The 15917-nt window shown below is 38.9% G+C and overlaps 1 protein-coding gene across 2 annotated transcripts in view; it reads right to left on the bottom strand.

Annotated features, from left to right (window-relative positions):
- The window catches only part of KAT2B (lysine acetyltransferase 2B), a 91031-nt gene that overhangs the window by 29011 nt on the left and 46103 nt on the right, over nt 1-15917 (bottom strand). For both annotated transcript variants that reach the window (XM_058553797.1, XM_058553806.1), the window contains exons 4-7: nt 15438-15530; nt 13937-14118; nt 7376-7567; nt 2757-2863 (exon numbers count right to left, since the gene is read on the bottom strand). In XM_058553797.1, the coding sequence (XP_058409780.1) occupies nt 2757-2863; nt 7376-7567; nt 13937-14118; nt 15438-15530 (574 nt within the window). The remainder of the gene's footprint in view (nt 1-2756; nt 2864-7375; nt 7568-13936; nt 14119-15437; nt 15531-15917) is intronic.

Below are 15917 nucleotides of genomic sequence, written 5' to 3'. Positions count from 1 at the left end.
AAAGTAAACTGAGCAACAGAGAGATATCAATTCATAGCACTCCTAACTGAATGGCAATTGGTATGTAAAGAATCAGGATATACTAAAGCGCCAGGCTATAGGGTTTTCATTCCAGCAAACAGGGCTTCCAAATTTCAAAGGACACTAGAGAGATTCTCCACAAAGAGGAAGCTCTGGTGATTCCGAAGACATCTGAGTATCTTGCAAAACTTCAGAGCCATCATTATGAATGTCATTTATCACAGTTGCATAGACGTGCAGACATACCAATTAAGTAGATGATTACATTCTTCTTCTCCCCCAGAGAACACACTGCAATTATAGTAGAACAGAAAGCAGCCCGCTTCTGATGGCTTCAGGTTAATACTGAAGAGCACAGTCCAGTTTAACTGGGTTGCAACCTTAGCAACAGAAATAAACATGAAATTCCCAGAGGCTCAGAGACAACCTCTGCCTTCTCTAGCCTGTGCTACTACAGATAATGAGCCGGAAGTTGAACAGACTGGAAAGCATTCTGAGCAGGTGAGAGTCAAGGGGAGTTTTCACATAGAGAGAAATCCTCTCCAGAAGACCCTCCAGCAAAGAACTAAGTTGACCCTGTTGAATAGCTTTGGTGTCCCCTTCTCTGAAGGAGGAAACCGTATTCTTCACTCATTCCTTCCACAAGCATTTGCTTGCACCTCTGCAAGCACACAGAAGCAGTGCAATGTAGTGGTTAGAACTCTGGCTCTTAACGTAGTATCGTAGCTAGGAATTAGACCCGGGTATGAAACCCAGTTCCGTTATTTATAAGCTCTGATCTTGGATACCTTGTTGCTCCTCTCTGAGTTTCTATTTCTCATCTATATAAAGGAGATAACAATTTCAACTTCTCAGGGTTCTTACTAAGGCTTAAAAATATGAAGCAAACTTCACAGGCAAGCACTTATTGGAAGTATCAGCTATTGTTATTGTGCAAAACTGGGTCTCTGACCATCCAGGAGTCATACTCATAGGAGAGAGAAGACATACAGAAAAAATGGGGCTAGGAGAGCCTTAGATAGGTGTTGTAGGACACAGTAGTTCTCAAATATTGCTGCACATCAGAATCACTTTTAGAAGTCTCGATGTCCAGGCCACACCTTAGGCCAATTACATCACACTCTCTTGGGAAGGGACTCAGAAATCAGTACTATTTTAAATCACCGTGCAGCCAAGTTTAAGAACCAAGGATAGGATATATTCAAGGTTCTGTAAAAGTCTGGAAGGAAGGAGATCCAGTCCTTGCTGGAGGGCATGGGAGGAATTAGGAAAAAGCCTGTGGGAAAGATGTCACTTGAAAGCAAGGTAAGACAACAATATGGTGAACAGCACAGGGAGAGGGAGAGCAATACAGAGGATATGCCCAGTCACCACAGAGAACATGTCCAGTGTATTCTGACAGCTCAAGTCTCGAGAGAGCATGTAATATGCACAGAAAAGCCCCAAAGCACTACAGGTGTTGGATGAGAGAAATATGAAATTATATTCTACTACTTGCGGTCAAACAAAAAAAACGCACACACAGATGTTTTGACACGTTTTTAGTAATAAGAATTCAAACAAAAAGGGTTTGAACCAAACCAAAATACCTCATTCCCTAAGAACTCTGTTTTGTAAGGATTTAATTATATTTACATCCAAACTGGGGCTCTAGATGAAAAAAAAATTTTTAATCACCTTCTCAAATATATTGTGCTGAGTGAAAGAAGCCAGACTCAAAAGCCAGGTACTATGATTCCATTTATATGATGTTCTAGAAAAGGCAAAACTATAGGAACAAAAAACAAATCAGTGGTTGCCAGGGCTGGGGGTATGGCGATGAATAGACTACAAAGGGATACAAAGGAATTTTCTGGAGTGATGCAACTGTTGTATATGTTGATAGTAGTGGTGGTTACACAACTATATGTGTTTGTCAGAACTCACAGAACCATGTACTAAAAAGGATGACTTTTACTGTACGTAAAATTTTTTTTGGAAAAAATAGCAAGAATGAACTTACCTTTGCTGGCGGTGATACTCATGAGCCTCCATATTACACACTGAGCTAGAGCCCTACTAAAAACTCTGACATCAAAATTCTGCATTCTGTCTTTCTCCAGTGCACATATCAATTACCACCTGGCATCTCTTACCAAACTTCTCCAGGTCTTCCTAGTGTCAAACGCAGGAATTCAGATCCTCTCTCTGACATCAGTGTTATTCTTCCTTCCTCACAAAATGCCGGTTAATGCCACTGGTGACTCAGGCAATGGCAAGGATGCCCTGGCCCCACTGGGAAGTACTTCACATCCTGAGACTCAAGACTGCTCTCTTCCACTCACATCCTACCATTACCCATGATAACGACTTGATGCACAGAACAGACATCATAGATTAAGAAACCAGACTGAGACTAGATGCTTGGGCACATCTGGCCATTGACCGAGATGGCTCTTTAAAAAGAGCGAGCATTGGACTCCAGAGCTGAGCTGCCTGTTATCTTACACTTCCCATAAAACTGTAATGTGCAAGCCAAGTAAATCCAACAGTAGGCGCAATCGTTGTTCTTTTAACAGTTTGATTTGCACCCGCTCTCCTCATTGATAGAGATGCAGATGCAAGATTTGCCAACGTGTTTACCTTTTTTGCTGGCTCTAGTCTTCAATTTCTCGATGAAACACACAAATAAATGCAGAGTGAGCTGCAACTAACATTTTCTGGTTGTTCTCTGATTCATGCAAAAAGAAATTTACCTGTTTGGATTCCTAGCTGACTGTTTCTGGAAGAGGCTGAGAGAAAATCCTGATCCCAGATGGGAGAGTTTTGACTATAAACTTCTTCTTCTAACATAGACAGAAACCTAGACACAAGAAAAAAAGCAAAAGTAGGCTCAAACACTGATGTATAACTAGAGGGACAAAAGCCCTGACCATCTATGGCAATCACCTGGACATCAGCATCTCAGCTCCAACTCAGACATATGCTAGTGGATTATGACTCAAAGGATGATGTAGTTGGGCAGCCCTGGTATATTCAAATACAGAAATGCATTTCTACAAATTTATTCTCTTTTGCCTCTGCAGAGATTAACACAACATAGACACAGATTATCAGATCAGTGGCGATGCATCCCAGAGCAAGATTTCAGTCCTCCATGTAGCTGTCAATGTTACTGTCATTACCATCACAAAAGTTGCTAATATTTATGGTGTGCTTGCTATGTGCCTGCACTGTTCTAAGAACTGCTGATTGAATCCTCACATCAACCTAATGGTTACATATTTTATTTTTATTTATGACACATATATAGCTTTTACTACAATAGACATTGGTGTAGGTGGCTGATGTATATTAACTCACTTGATCTTCATAATAACCCTATGAGATAGGATCCATTATTATACCCATTTTACAGATGAAAAAAACTTAAGACACAGAGAGGTTAAATAACTGGTACAAATTTCCACAACTAGTAAATTGCAGGGCCAAGATTAGAACCAGTGATTAATTACTATACTTCCTGTCATGTTATAAACCAAACAGATCTCAAGTTTGAGGGTCTACAGAAATCACCCGATACCCTAACCCCACCTAGGCTTACTGAATCAGTCTGTGAGAATGAGCCCGGGGTAACCCAATTTTGATAAGTCCCTTAGATGATTCTTATGTACAAGAAAATTGAAGAACTATGATTAAATACCAACACAAATCTATACTTCTGGTACTAGAATATCTTCCTGCAAGCTTCTTTTTAAGGCACATTAATTCTAGTGGAGGGGTATAGAATAACAGCTAAGAGCTTGGGCTCTAGAATCCATTTGCCAAGCTCACCACTTATTATTTGTGTGGCTTTGGAACAAATTCTTAACTTTCCTCTTCTTCAGTTTCTTCTTTTACAAGAAACTGTTCCTGCATAAGGTGGTAGTAAGGAATAAGCTAATGTGATGCTTAAAATGGTGCCTGACCCCTAGTAAGTGCTCCATTCACTCATTCAACAAATACTGATTGAATGCCGACCCTGTGCCAGGCACTGTGTTAGGTGCTGGAAGGACAGAGTGAACAAAACAACCACCTTGCCCTCATGAAGTAATGATGTAATAAAGGATAGCTATGATAAGTCCGCTAGCCCTTCTCTGAAATTTTGAAACCCAAAAGCCCTTAAAGAAAGATTTTCCATAACCCATTTGACAACAAAATCTGACCTAAACATACATAAGGCTATTTATTGTCTTTATAATTACAAATGTATTTGATTTAGGGGAATTGCTCCCACACCCAGAGCTATGGTATATAGCACATGTGTAATATTACGCTTATACAATTTTTTAAATTTTGAATTGTGAAACATATCTAGTACCAAGGTTTTGCATAAGTGATCAAGGATCTGTATCACCATCATCCCCACTATTACTAAAAGTACCACTATTCTTCTCATTTATCAAATCCTGCAAGATTTTAGGTGGTTTCAGTGGAGGGAGAGCTTGGTTTTTTGGAAGTGAAAACAGGTGGGAAAAGGTCCTGGAAGTCTTCTGACTTGCTGCTCATAGTCAGAAGATTTAAGAACAAGGTACTATTTGAGTGTATACTTACCCGCACTCGATAGTTAATTCATGGTTTATAGAAATGGCATGAGTCACTTCTTCTTGCTAAAAAGCCATCAACTTATGTTTTAAAACACTTTCGTATGTTTCTCACCAAACACAGAAAGACTGAAAGCAACAGGAGGTAAAACCTCCACAATCACACTCTGATCGTGCTGATTAGAGAGATTTGTGATGCATTTCCCCTCTTCCTAAGCAGACCCTGCCTGACCCTTACACAGCCCTCAAGATTTCCCCAACTGCCCTTCATCATGGAAGTAAAACTTCCTTTTCTAGGCTCCTTCTTTATCAGTAATTATATGATCAGAACACTCTTCACAAAGCCCTGCAGAGACTCACCCAAGAATGCCATTAATAATTTAGGAAAAGAATTACTTGTGTGTGTGTGTGTGTGTATTACATATGCTTATACATATATACAGTTATTTCATTATAATAAAGAACAGTCTCATATAACGACATGAGAAAGTGCTTGTTTATACATATAGGATACAAAATTGTATGTTGAATAAAAGAATACAATACATGGAGAAAAATAGAAATATCTAAAAACACTAAAGGCAGTTCAGAGTGGCAGGGCTATGGGTGGTCTTTTGCTTCTTTGTTCTCTCTTAACTGTATTTTCATCGACATGTGCATTTATAACTTTTAGAATGAAATATAGATACTAAACCTTTTTAAAAACAACCTTGTAAGTAGGTGGATGAAGGAGAAGGCACAAGTTAAAGCCAAGTGGAAGAAAGGACAACACACGAAGAGCAGGCAGACAAGGATGTAAGCCCCAAAAACGCATCTGAGCATCACGGCGACCTCACCAGGCGGTGTGAGGCGGGCTGCAGCTCTCCCATTGAGACAGCGCCCAAGACTCAAACAGCACCTCAGGCCTCGACAGATGTGATTCTGCTGCCAAATCTGTTAAGTATAAATCCCTAAGAGCCTCAAATGTTGTCGTAGTCAATGAAAAGGGACTTAACAGGAGAAGTGGGTGGTAGTTTTACCCTACCATTAGTAATACAGTAGAAAAGAAAGCAGCACTGATTTTTCAGCTCAACAGCATAAGCATGCCAGAACTATGGGTTGAAGGAACAAAACACACTATAATTAGCAAATATCTGCAAGCAGCAAAATGAATTTGCTATGGAAAAAAATTGTTACTATGCAAGGTAATTAAAATTTCTCTTTTAGCACCATAAAAGGTGTGTGTGTATGAGGGAGGAGGGTCCTCTTTGTCCCCTGGCTTAGAGACAGAATGACAACTATAATCTGGAAACATAGAATGCTGCTTATGTGGCAAATGTAATAGAGAAATAAGTGAGAAAATTGCTTTAGTCTCTAAGGAAAAGAGCTTAGACCAGTTAAAAGGCAGCTACTGAAATAATGAGCCTGCCTGGAGTTCACAACCCATTTAGGAGCAACACTCAAACTGCAGTTTAAGTGCTTCTGAATCTTCTTCCCTGGAATACCAAAATGTTCACATCACACCTCAGTCTCATGTGCTGACTGCCTTAAGAAAATACTGAAAATCAGGACGCTAGGATTTATGTGCCAATATTGGGTGTTTAGCTAAAGCTCATTAGAATTATCCATGACATCCTCTACCTAAGGTTTAAGATTTGTGTTAAACTGCAAAGAAATTTTCTGTCAATTTCTTTCAGAAAAGAATTTTTGTTGTTGTTTTGGACCAAACTTATTTTTAAAAATTAAAATTATCTTTCCTGAGACACAAATTGGGTAATCCAGTAATAGTAATAAGAATAAAAATCTAGTTTCTCAAAACAGGTTTTCATCAATCTTTGGTCAAAGAATATAACACCTGCTCTCTTAAACTCTATTCTCTATATCAGCAGTTCTCAACGGCATGGGGAAGGAAGGTTCTGTCACACCTAGACAGCCTTTTCAAATTTTAACGTCTCCCTCCCTCACCAAGCGCTCCTCTAGGCAGCATGCCTACTACAAAATGAACTGTCTCATTCAAGTCTTGCTGTCATTGCTCCATGGTAAGTCATCAACTGCATCCTCAGCCCCTCGTACCAGCAGCCAGCCTCTTAGGTTAAATTTTTGGTTCTTGGCATTGAAAATGCACTTCCAAGGCCAATGGTGCAGCCCTGCAACTTCCTATTTCTTTGATACATTTCCTTCATTTGAAAAATATTTAAATGGCTATGTGTTGGCGGTCTGGCAGGTGCAAGCAGCAAAGTGCACAAGAATATGTATATTCCACAAGAAATTGAGTATAGAGGTACAAAGATCATTCTGAAGGAGGCCTCCCTCTCTATTCCTGTCCAGCCCTGTTCTTGGGGTCGAGCGTACAAGAGTGAGGGGGCAGGCCTACTACAGCTGAGGCAGGAGGGATTCACCAGTCTTAGCAAAGGTTGGAGATCTAGGATGGAAAACACCAGCCACTTGAGTTCTCTTGTCCCACTTCTGGGTAGATGGAAACTGCTTCTACACACTCTCCCCCATCCTCCTCTGGCTTCCTGGCAGCTGAAGACACAAAACAAAGCACTACCCCATTCTGTGAGACTCAGAGACAATGACCCCGGTGCGATGAGGTGGTGCTAAGGGAGCCATGAGTGCAGTCAACACAAAGTCAAGCTAACAATAGATGGCTTGGAAAATACCCAAGAAAACTCCCAAAGGGAGCTGAGAAGGAGGCAGTCCCTTCTCCCTCTTCTATCATTCCTGATCTTGTTACTGATGCTGGCTTTGGCATGGATCTATTAACCTCAAGCCTTGGCATCAAGCAAAGACCCTCAGGAGCGCTCCCTTACTTTGGGAAATGGGTGAGGATTAGAGTTCGTTTCTCGAGTGGTAGTTTGTCTTTTTCCTGTCTTGCTTGTTCCAGGAGTTGTCGCCTCATAACGGTGAAGACGGAGCGAAGCAGTGTTCTCCCAAACACCTTGGTGGTTTCATACCGAGGTAGACTGTCACAGAACTGTGGCACGTTGCAATAACACAGCCACCTGCAACAAGAGGAGACAAGCACCATCAATATCCCTTAAACCCCCAGATCATCTGGAACATCTAATTACGGTTACTCTCATACTATTAACCACAGCAGAAGAAACAGGGTCTGCAATGACAAGCAACAGTATCCCTACCAGCTAGCACAACTTGAGAATTAGATTAGCTCACCCTTACACAACCACTTGGGTCCAATTCTAGTAAAATCATTCCATTCTGCGGCATCAGGCCGTGCGTCCTGCAGTCAGAAAGCCCTGGGATCAGATTCCTGCTTTGCCACTTAACTGGCTGCAGGACAATGGAAATTTAATTATGTTCTTAAGTCTACATTTCCCCACCTGCAAAATGGGGGCAACAACAAGACCTACTTCATTGGATTGTTATGAGCATTATATGAGATACTGCGTGGACAGGGCATAGTGCGATTCGAGTTTCTGGCACATAAACGGTAGTTTAAAGAAAAGGAGAAATTAAAAGGGCAGCTGAGGAAGTCCCTTTTGCGAAAGAATCAGATTTCCACCATCTAGTCCTCTGAGTAAAATCTAAGGTTTCTTTAAAATGCCTACGCAGCACTCACATACCCCCGAAGCTTTGGTGGGAAGATAAAGATCTTCAAGACTGTTCAAAACTCAGTCAAAACGCAGGAAGTAATAAGCTTCCACCATCTGTCGCTTAGGTACGTTTCTCAATGACTCACACTCAAAGTCAAAAATGTGCTTTGGCATTGCACGAGGTTGGAAGAGTGCCCAGGCCCAGAGGGAAACCAGGGGATTTCTTGAGATCTGACCACAGCTCTGGGGCACGCTGCCTATGTAGGGCATATAATTGAGACAGCTCTTCCAGCCAAGAGAAGCTAGAAAATGAAAGTCTATTCAAAATCAACCCGTTTTCTTTCTGGTCTCCCAGAGATGCAAGGTCTGAAATTCCCAGGCTCCAACAACACGAATTTACAGTGGGGTCACAGAGGGCGGCACCAGACCAGGGAAGCGTCAGAGGCTTCAGTGCACAGATCCTTATTTCTTGGGAGCAGATCCAAAATCATCCTCTTCCAGGACACGAGTGCTTTCCAAAAATAAAACCTCTCCTCCCTGTGTGCCTTCCTCTTCTCCTTTAAGGCGGGGAAAGTGCTCTCATGTGCCCATACTGCTAGAGGAAGCTCCTGAGGAACTTTCAACCCCTTAATAAACAGTGGAATAATGCTAATTTACTCATGCTTATTGATTTTTTTTTTTTTTTTTTTTTTGCTGAGGAAGACTCGTCCTGAGCTAACATCTGTTGCTAACCTTCTTCTCCCTTTGCTGGAAGAAGATTAGCCCTGAGCTAACATGCGTGCCAGTCTTCCTCTATTTTGCATGTAGGTCGCCGCTATAGCATGGCTGACCAGTGATAGATGTCTGTGCCTCGGATCCGAACCCGCGAACCCGGGCCGCCAAAGCGGAGCGCGCCAAACTTAACTACTACCCACAGGCCGGCCCCTTATTGACTTATTTTTTATCTTTTTTTGTATTACTGCATATTTCCCCTCTGTGTGTGGTGGTGGTGGTGCTATTTCATCTTTTGGGAAGTAAACCTTCATTAGTGTTAGTTCATCTGCCTAGATTCAAAATTAACCTGAAAACCCTGCTACTATTTCTATTCTTCTCTCAACTTTTCTGTCCTAATAATTTACACCCAAATGCCATTTTATGATTACAGTACCCAAATGGGCATCTTAAGTGCTGTGTTGTATCTTGTCAAGTCAGAAACAGTGATCTTGGTAGCAGAAAAAGCTAGGTAGTGCATTTATTTTGTAATTCATAAGGCACTTCATATAGAAATTCATCATCATCAAGGCCAGTCTTTACTGGATGTTAGTCTGCGGCTACTTAATGAAGTTAAAAGAATATGTGGAGCCGAAGGGAGGCCAGCTCCTAAGTGACTAATTATTAATATTTTTAATTATAGTAAGGTTTTATTCACAGTAGTAGTCTTTTAGTATTTATAGAGACTATAACACCTCCCCAAATAACAGAAGGTGTCATTACAAAGACGGAATAGTGAAATTGTTTTGTGGAATGAAACACTGTGAAGTTTATTTTGCATTAACTTAAAATGAACATAAGTTCATGCAAAAATTTTCTTTGTTGTTTATGACAGCAAATTTTTACTTCTTTCTTCTAATGAAGTTTCTTTTTTTAAATTAATTACTTATTTTTTCCAAAGTAATTATGAAATTACAAATGTAAGAGTTAAACAGCCACAAACCTTAATAATCAGTTCTATTTCATGAGACTTAGGCTATCACAAGACAATTTGTAAGTCTTAATATTAAAAATATGTCCTGGGCCTGGCCCGGTGGCGTAGCAGTTAAGTTAGCGCGCTCCGCTTCGCGGCCCGGGGTTCACGGGTTCAGATCCCCAGCGCAGATCAATGCACTGCTGTCAAGCCATGCTGTGGCGGCGTCCCATATAGAGGAAGATGAGCACGGATGTTAGCCCAGGGCCAGTCTTCCTCAGCAAAAAGAGGAAGATTGGCAACGGATGTTAGCTCAGGGTTAATTTTCCTCACAAAAAAAAATGTCCAATCTTTTGCAATGGAAGATTTAAGGATTTAACGATCTAGACCAGTATTGTCTATGATGATGGGAATATTCTATTTTCTGTGCTGATATAGTAGCCACCAGCCACATGTAACTACTGAACACTTGAAATGTGGCTAGTACAACTGACAAGCTTAATTTGTAATGTTATTTAATTTTAATCAATTTAAAATTTATTCTTAAATGGAAACAGTGTGAAATATTTTTCCACTAAATACAATGTTATTGTTTTGATAGGACTCCATTTAGCTTTAACTATTTAAAATTTAGTGACTGAATTGAGATGTGCCATAAGTATAAAATACACACTGGATTTGGATGACTTACTACAATAAAAAGAAGGTAAAAATACATCATTAATAATTTTTCATATTGATTCCACAGTGAAATGATAATATTTTTATATATTAGGTCAAATAAAACATTATAAATGTCCTGTGTCTATTTACTTTTTTAAATGTAGCTACTATTAGAGTCCAGACTAGAAGATGGGTCTCCTGTCCCCTAGTTCACTGTTCTTTCCAGGCTTCCTGAAAAATATCGTCCTAGACCCATGCCTAATTATGAATGCTCAGTAAGCACGGTCACAGGCTATACTTCATAGAACAATGGTTACATAAAACTGTTTCACCAAAATCAACTTAGTTGTATCTAACTTGCCCTGTGTTCTTACAAAACATCTTCCCATTACAAGGGTGACCTCTAACTTTCAGAAGTTCTGCATGACTCAGAATCTAAGACTAATTATTTGCCACTTTCCTTTAGCAGATTCTGTTGGTCAGATGTATTTTAAGAAGTCATATTCTTCTCACACTTTATTTTCAAGTTATTTCTCTGTGGAATTATATTAGGGCACCATCACGAAATTCAAGGAACTTTAAAAAATTTGTCCAGATTTTTTTTCTAAAATCACAGTGACTTCTGGGGGACATATATAATGTATACTTAATATATACTTACATTAATTATTAATATTAAGTACATATGTTAACATTAATATGTTTTCAATATATAAAATATTTACATTTTCCTTTACTCAACAGAGACTATAAGTAATTTAAGCAGTTCTACTGTTCAATCTGTGTTTAATTTTTTTTGGGTAAATTTTCACAGCTTAGCTCTGTAATGAACACAATGATTTTCTGAGTCCAGTCTTTTCCACAGAGAATGCTATTTCACCCCATTTTCATGCTGATGTGTGCCCTAGAAGTTTTCGGCCCCTTTGTTCTAATTGCTACAACTGCTGTAAATTATATGCTGAACCGGTATTACAGGTCCTGAGGTTCACTTACATATCAAGATATAAGCCTAGTGGTGCCTGCAGCCTGTAATATTACCCATCTTTGAGAAGATCAGTATCAGCGAGACACCATGTTGCAGTGTTGTGTGGTTTTTATAAACTCCAAAGTGCTCATGACAGTGAGGTTTTACTCTGAAACAATGATTGATTCTCATCATTTTCAAGGTTGTTTCTCTCTACTTCCCTTTCTTTGTCAACATGGTGTGATGAGGGGAAGGCGGGGGAGGTGAGTGTTGTCTACCTTCATTTCCTTATTTATTATTAACAGAGGCTCTTGGTCTCTGTTCCACCTAGAAATCAGCAGGTTTCAGAACTCATCTGGGGGTATTCATTTCAGTCTCTCAGCCGGTTTCTCTCCACCATTGTCAGACACCCCTCTTCCACCTGCAGCTGCTGCCTCAGGATGCTGAGCCAGAAAGAACTCTGCTGCTATCTTTCTATTCCCTGTTATCTTAATTTCTAAACGGATATTCAAGTAATTACACTCTCGTTCCATTGTACATGCTCTAGCTTAAGAGTCCTACGTTGGCAGTGACTGAGTTGTAGAGAACGTGTGTGGGAGGAAAACGATGACTAGCATCTTCCCCAGCGCTTGTTCTGTGTGCCAGACACGACGCACAAACCACCTCATGGAACACTCACAACACTCATGAGACTTGGACAGAGGCAAAAACTGAAGGTCAAGGAGGTGAGGCGACTGGTCTAAAGTGCACAGAACTAGGGAGGGATAGAGTCATGATTCAAACGCATTGCCCTTACCAAAGCTCAATTTCTATTTTTATTACTCCTTAAGTATTTGTAAGTGCTACCCATTTCTCGGTAATTCCCAAGTGCTACATGGTATTTTTATTCTGTTTTCTAAAATATAGTAATACCTCTCACGCTACTTCACATTTAATTCTTTTCCTTGATGAAACAATTTTTCCTCTGCTAAGACTGGCAAATACTTTAAGGGGTTTGGTTCTGACAAATATTCAGCTTTGTCAATTGTTCACAGATGGGGTAAAAAGATATATATTTTTGAGAGATTTATTATCTCAACTCATTATAAACAACAATTACAATAATATAGGAACTACTGTTAATGTAAAACTCTGACATGAAGGTGTAGAAATGAAAATACAATTTAAAAAACGGATTTTGAAGAATTCTGCATTTCTATAAAAGTTGATTATTAAGGGAAAATACTTTATCTCAAATTGTGTATATTGTAAAATGGGGGAGGAGACAGAAAGGGGCTATTTCTCATGAAATCAGGTCAGTGATCAGAGAGGAAAGCTTATCTTAAACTATACCCATTCCTATACGTCATCTGCTGTTACAGAAAATAACCTGGGTACAACTGGTCTTTATAGCCTATCAACAAAACACTGCCTACTTTAAATCAGGATATTATATACATATATTAAAGCTCCGTAATACCCCCTGAAACAAGCTTGATGTGCCTATCAAATATAAATGTGGAAAAGTTATAAAAAAGGTGAATAGAATGGATAATCCAAGTTGCTCTCTTACTTAAATGAACATAAATGTAGGTCATTCTATTTTGTATGGCCCATGTTTAAGATTTTTAAAGTTAATTCCATTATTCTGCAGTTCATAAGCAATAAAAGTAAAGTCCCACTTTAGAAAAAAATATATCTGCAATCTAATATCTGCAGAGTTTGATGTCCACCAATAGGGAAATGGTTAAGTAAATTATGGTACAACAACTCAATGGGCTATAATGTAACCAGTAAAATGTTTGATATGATGTTAAGTAGGGAGACAAAAAGGATGCAAATTCTGTATTTTCTTTCATTCTAACTAATGCAAAATATTTATTTGAAGAAGCCAAGACCTTATAGAAGGTCTTATGTATAATGATATTAGTTCCATCATGGTGCTGGGACTAGGGTAACCTTTCCTTCTTTAAAAAAATTCTTTAACATTATTATATTCATGGTCATTGCATTTTTTTTTAATGAGTGAGGTCTCTATATAATAATTACAAAGGCATAGTATAGTTATCTAGATCAGCAATCCTCAACAGAGCTATAACACAAGCTACATATGTGATTTAAAATTTTCCTGTAGTCACATTTAAAAGGTAAAAAGAAATAGGTGAAATTAACTTTAATATATTTTTTATCATTTCAACATGTAATCAATATAAAAACTATTAATGAAATATTTCACATTCTTTTTTTTGTACAGTTTTAGAAATCTGAATTCATACTAGCTACATTTCAAGTGCTCAATAGCCACACGTGGCTAGCAACTACTGTATTGGATAGTACAGGTCTAGATGGTTTGGATCCTTCACCCCCAAAACATCATAATATTAACGAAAAGTAGAAGTCTGGGGAGTTAAATTATAGAGACATTCTCTCTGAATTGATGGAGTCACAATGATAACTGGGCAACCCTCTGCTTCCAGAGACAAGTAGCAATTTTATGTCTGCAACGTGCTCTAGGGGACCAAAGGGAAAGAACAGGTCATCTGATTACCTTGTGTAGTTCTCTTTGTATCCAGAAATATCGTCATTGGGAGATCGCAGTCGTCGTTGAGATGGTGCCTCCAGATGCCAATAGTTGATGCGGTTTAAGAACATCTTTGCCAACTCAACTATTGTTTGCTGTTCTTTGGATGGCAGGTGACTAAACTTGTACTGTACAAAGTTATTCACACCCTTAAAAGGAGGAAAAGCAATTTATTCATGCAGCTACGTGATCACACTAATTCTGAACACCCACACCGTCAGCACCATTGGTGGTTTTTAGCAAAAGAACAGACATTTCTCTATTCACAAAAATCTCTTCCTTGTCCCTATTTGAAAACAAGAATGCCCAGAGGGAATCATGCCTTAGATCACAATGGATGAAAAGTGACAAGACAGAGAGGCTGTGAGTTGCAATTCTATGCCTGCTGCAATCCTGAAGCATTAAAGAGACAAATCAAAATCATGGACTGAAAAGGTCAAAACCCCTTAAACAATAAAATATGACTATTTTGCAGAATAATTCTTGCTGTAGTATCAACACAGTAGGTCATGTATAATGAAGTTCTTGGATAAATATTATGTTTTTACGTTACCGAAATTTTAATCAAAACGCTGCTGGCGTGCCTTCCATTGAACTTAAACCATTAGAATTTAAACTCTTTACTATCACTCTATCAATTCAGCAAGTTTACCAAAAAGAAAAAATTTCTTATTCAAAATTATGAGCTTTTAAAAGAAATCTGTGAATTAATTTAATCTTTCTGCAGAACACTCTCATCTAATCTAATTTCAAATAATAGAACAATGAATTCTTATTTAACAGGGTTTGGAGACAAAATAAAATTTCTTCTACTGAAAACTGATAAAAATACATTTATTTGTATTTGTAAAGACTCTGATATCACGTCCTCCGTAATCATTCTCATCAAGAAATTTAGTCAAGAGTATCAGAGATTTATTTAGCCAAACAATGATAAGCTAAAAAGTGATGCTGATGAGAGATACTGACAACACCTACCAGAAAAAGTCTATATGTGTCAACAGATTCCCGTGTAAATTGGTTTCTTTCCAGGAATCATAATGTAGCAGGAAGTCAATTTCTGGATACAAAATCTCATTTCTTTTTTGTGTTTTTTTGCTTGACTTACAATGTTTTTCACATTGCTACTGAATTCCCTCACCTCAATAGGCTTTTTCAGACAGTGCCAAACAAAAGGACAAAGACCTAATTTTAAAACATCAACACCAAGAAAAAGCACATTTCATGTGTTCTTACGAACTACATGCTCTACTTAATTTTTTTCTTCCTCAAACACACAGTGAATTCTGAATATACAGCAACCCTAAAAGACAAAACAGCTAAATCACTTATTAAACTAAGTATTCACTTCTGATCCGAAACAATTTCTACAAACTTGTGACCATCTCTAAGCCAGGGATGGAGGATGGAAGGAAGATTAGAAGGTTTGTTCGGCCTTAAAGCAATAACAAAGGGCTTCTCTTTTTACCTGTTCAATACTAGGTTTTTCAAATGGGGGTTTCTTCTCCAAAGAGCCTTCAACCACAGGTTTTCCTCTTTGTAAAATAGACTTTCTCAAGAGCTACAAAGAAATCATTAAAAGAAAAAAAAAATCAATCATTGTCTCTCTCTCTTTCTCTCTCTCTCACACACACACACACACACACACATACACACACCCAGCCTTTGAAGAGAAGTCACCATATTCTATTTATCTCTACTACATGTAAATAAATCCTTAAATCAATAAAATGGGTGACTACCAGGTAACCCAAGTTTGCCTTCATACCCATGACCAGAGCTCTGAGAACTAGACACCTTTCTGCTCTGGGCAGCCTGGAGCACCCAGAGTGGCTACCAGACACCTCTATGCAACTCACTTTCCCTTCTCCCTCCTGTTTCTGGCTTCCACTGACCCAGAGGCTTAGTATGCATCATGCACACTTTGCACATGCCCATCTAGGCCACT

This window comes from Diceros bicornis, chromosome 2 (genome assembly GCF_020826845.1).
Source record: "Diceros bicornis minor isolate mBicDic1 chromosome 2, mDicBic1.mat.cur, whole genome shotgun sequence".
In the NCBI taxonomy this organism is placed as follows: domain Eukaryota; kingdom Metazoa; phylum Chordata; class Mammalia; order Perissodactyla; family Rhinocerotidae; genus Diceros; species Diceros bicornis.
Note: the sequence above shows the minus strand (reverse complement) of the source record. Positions and strands in the feature narration are given on the sequence as shown.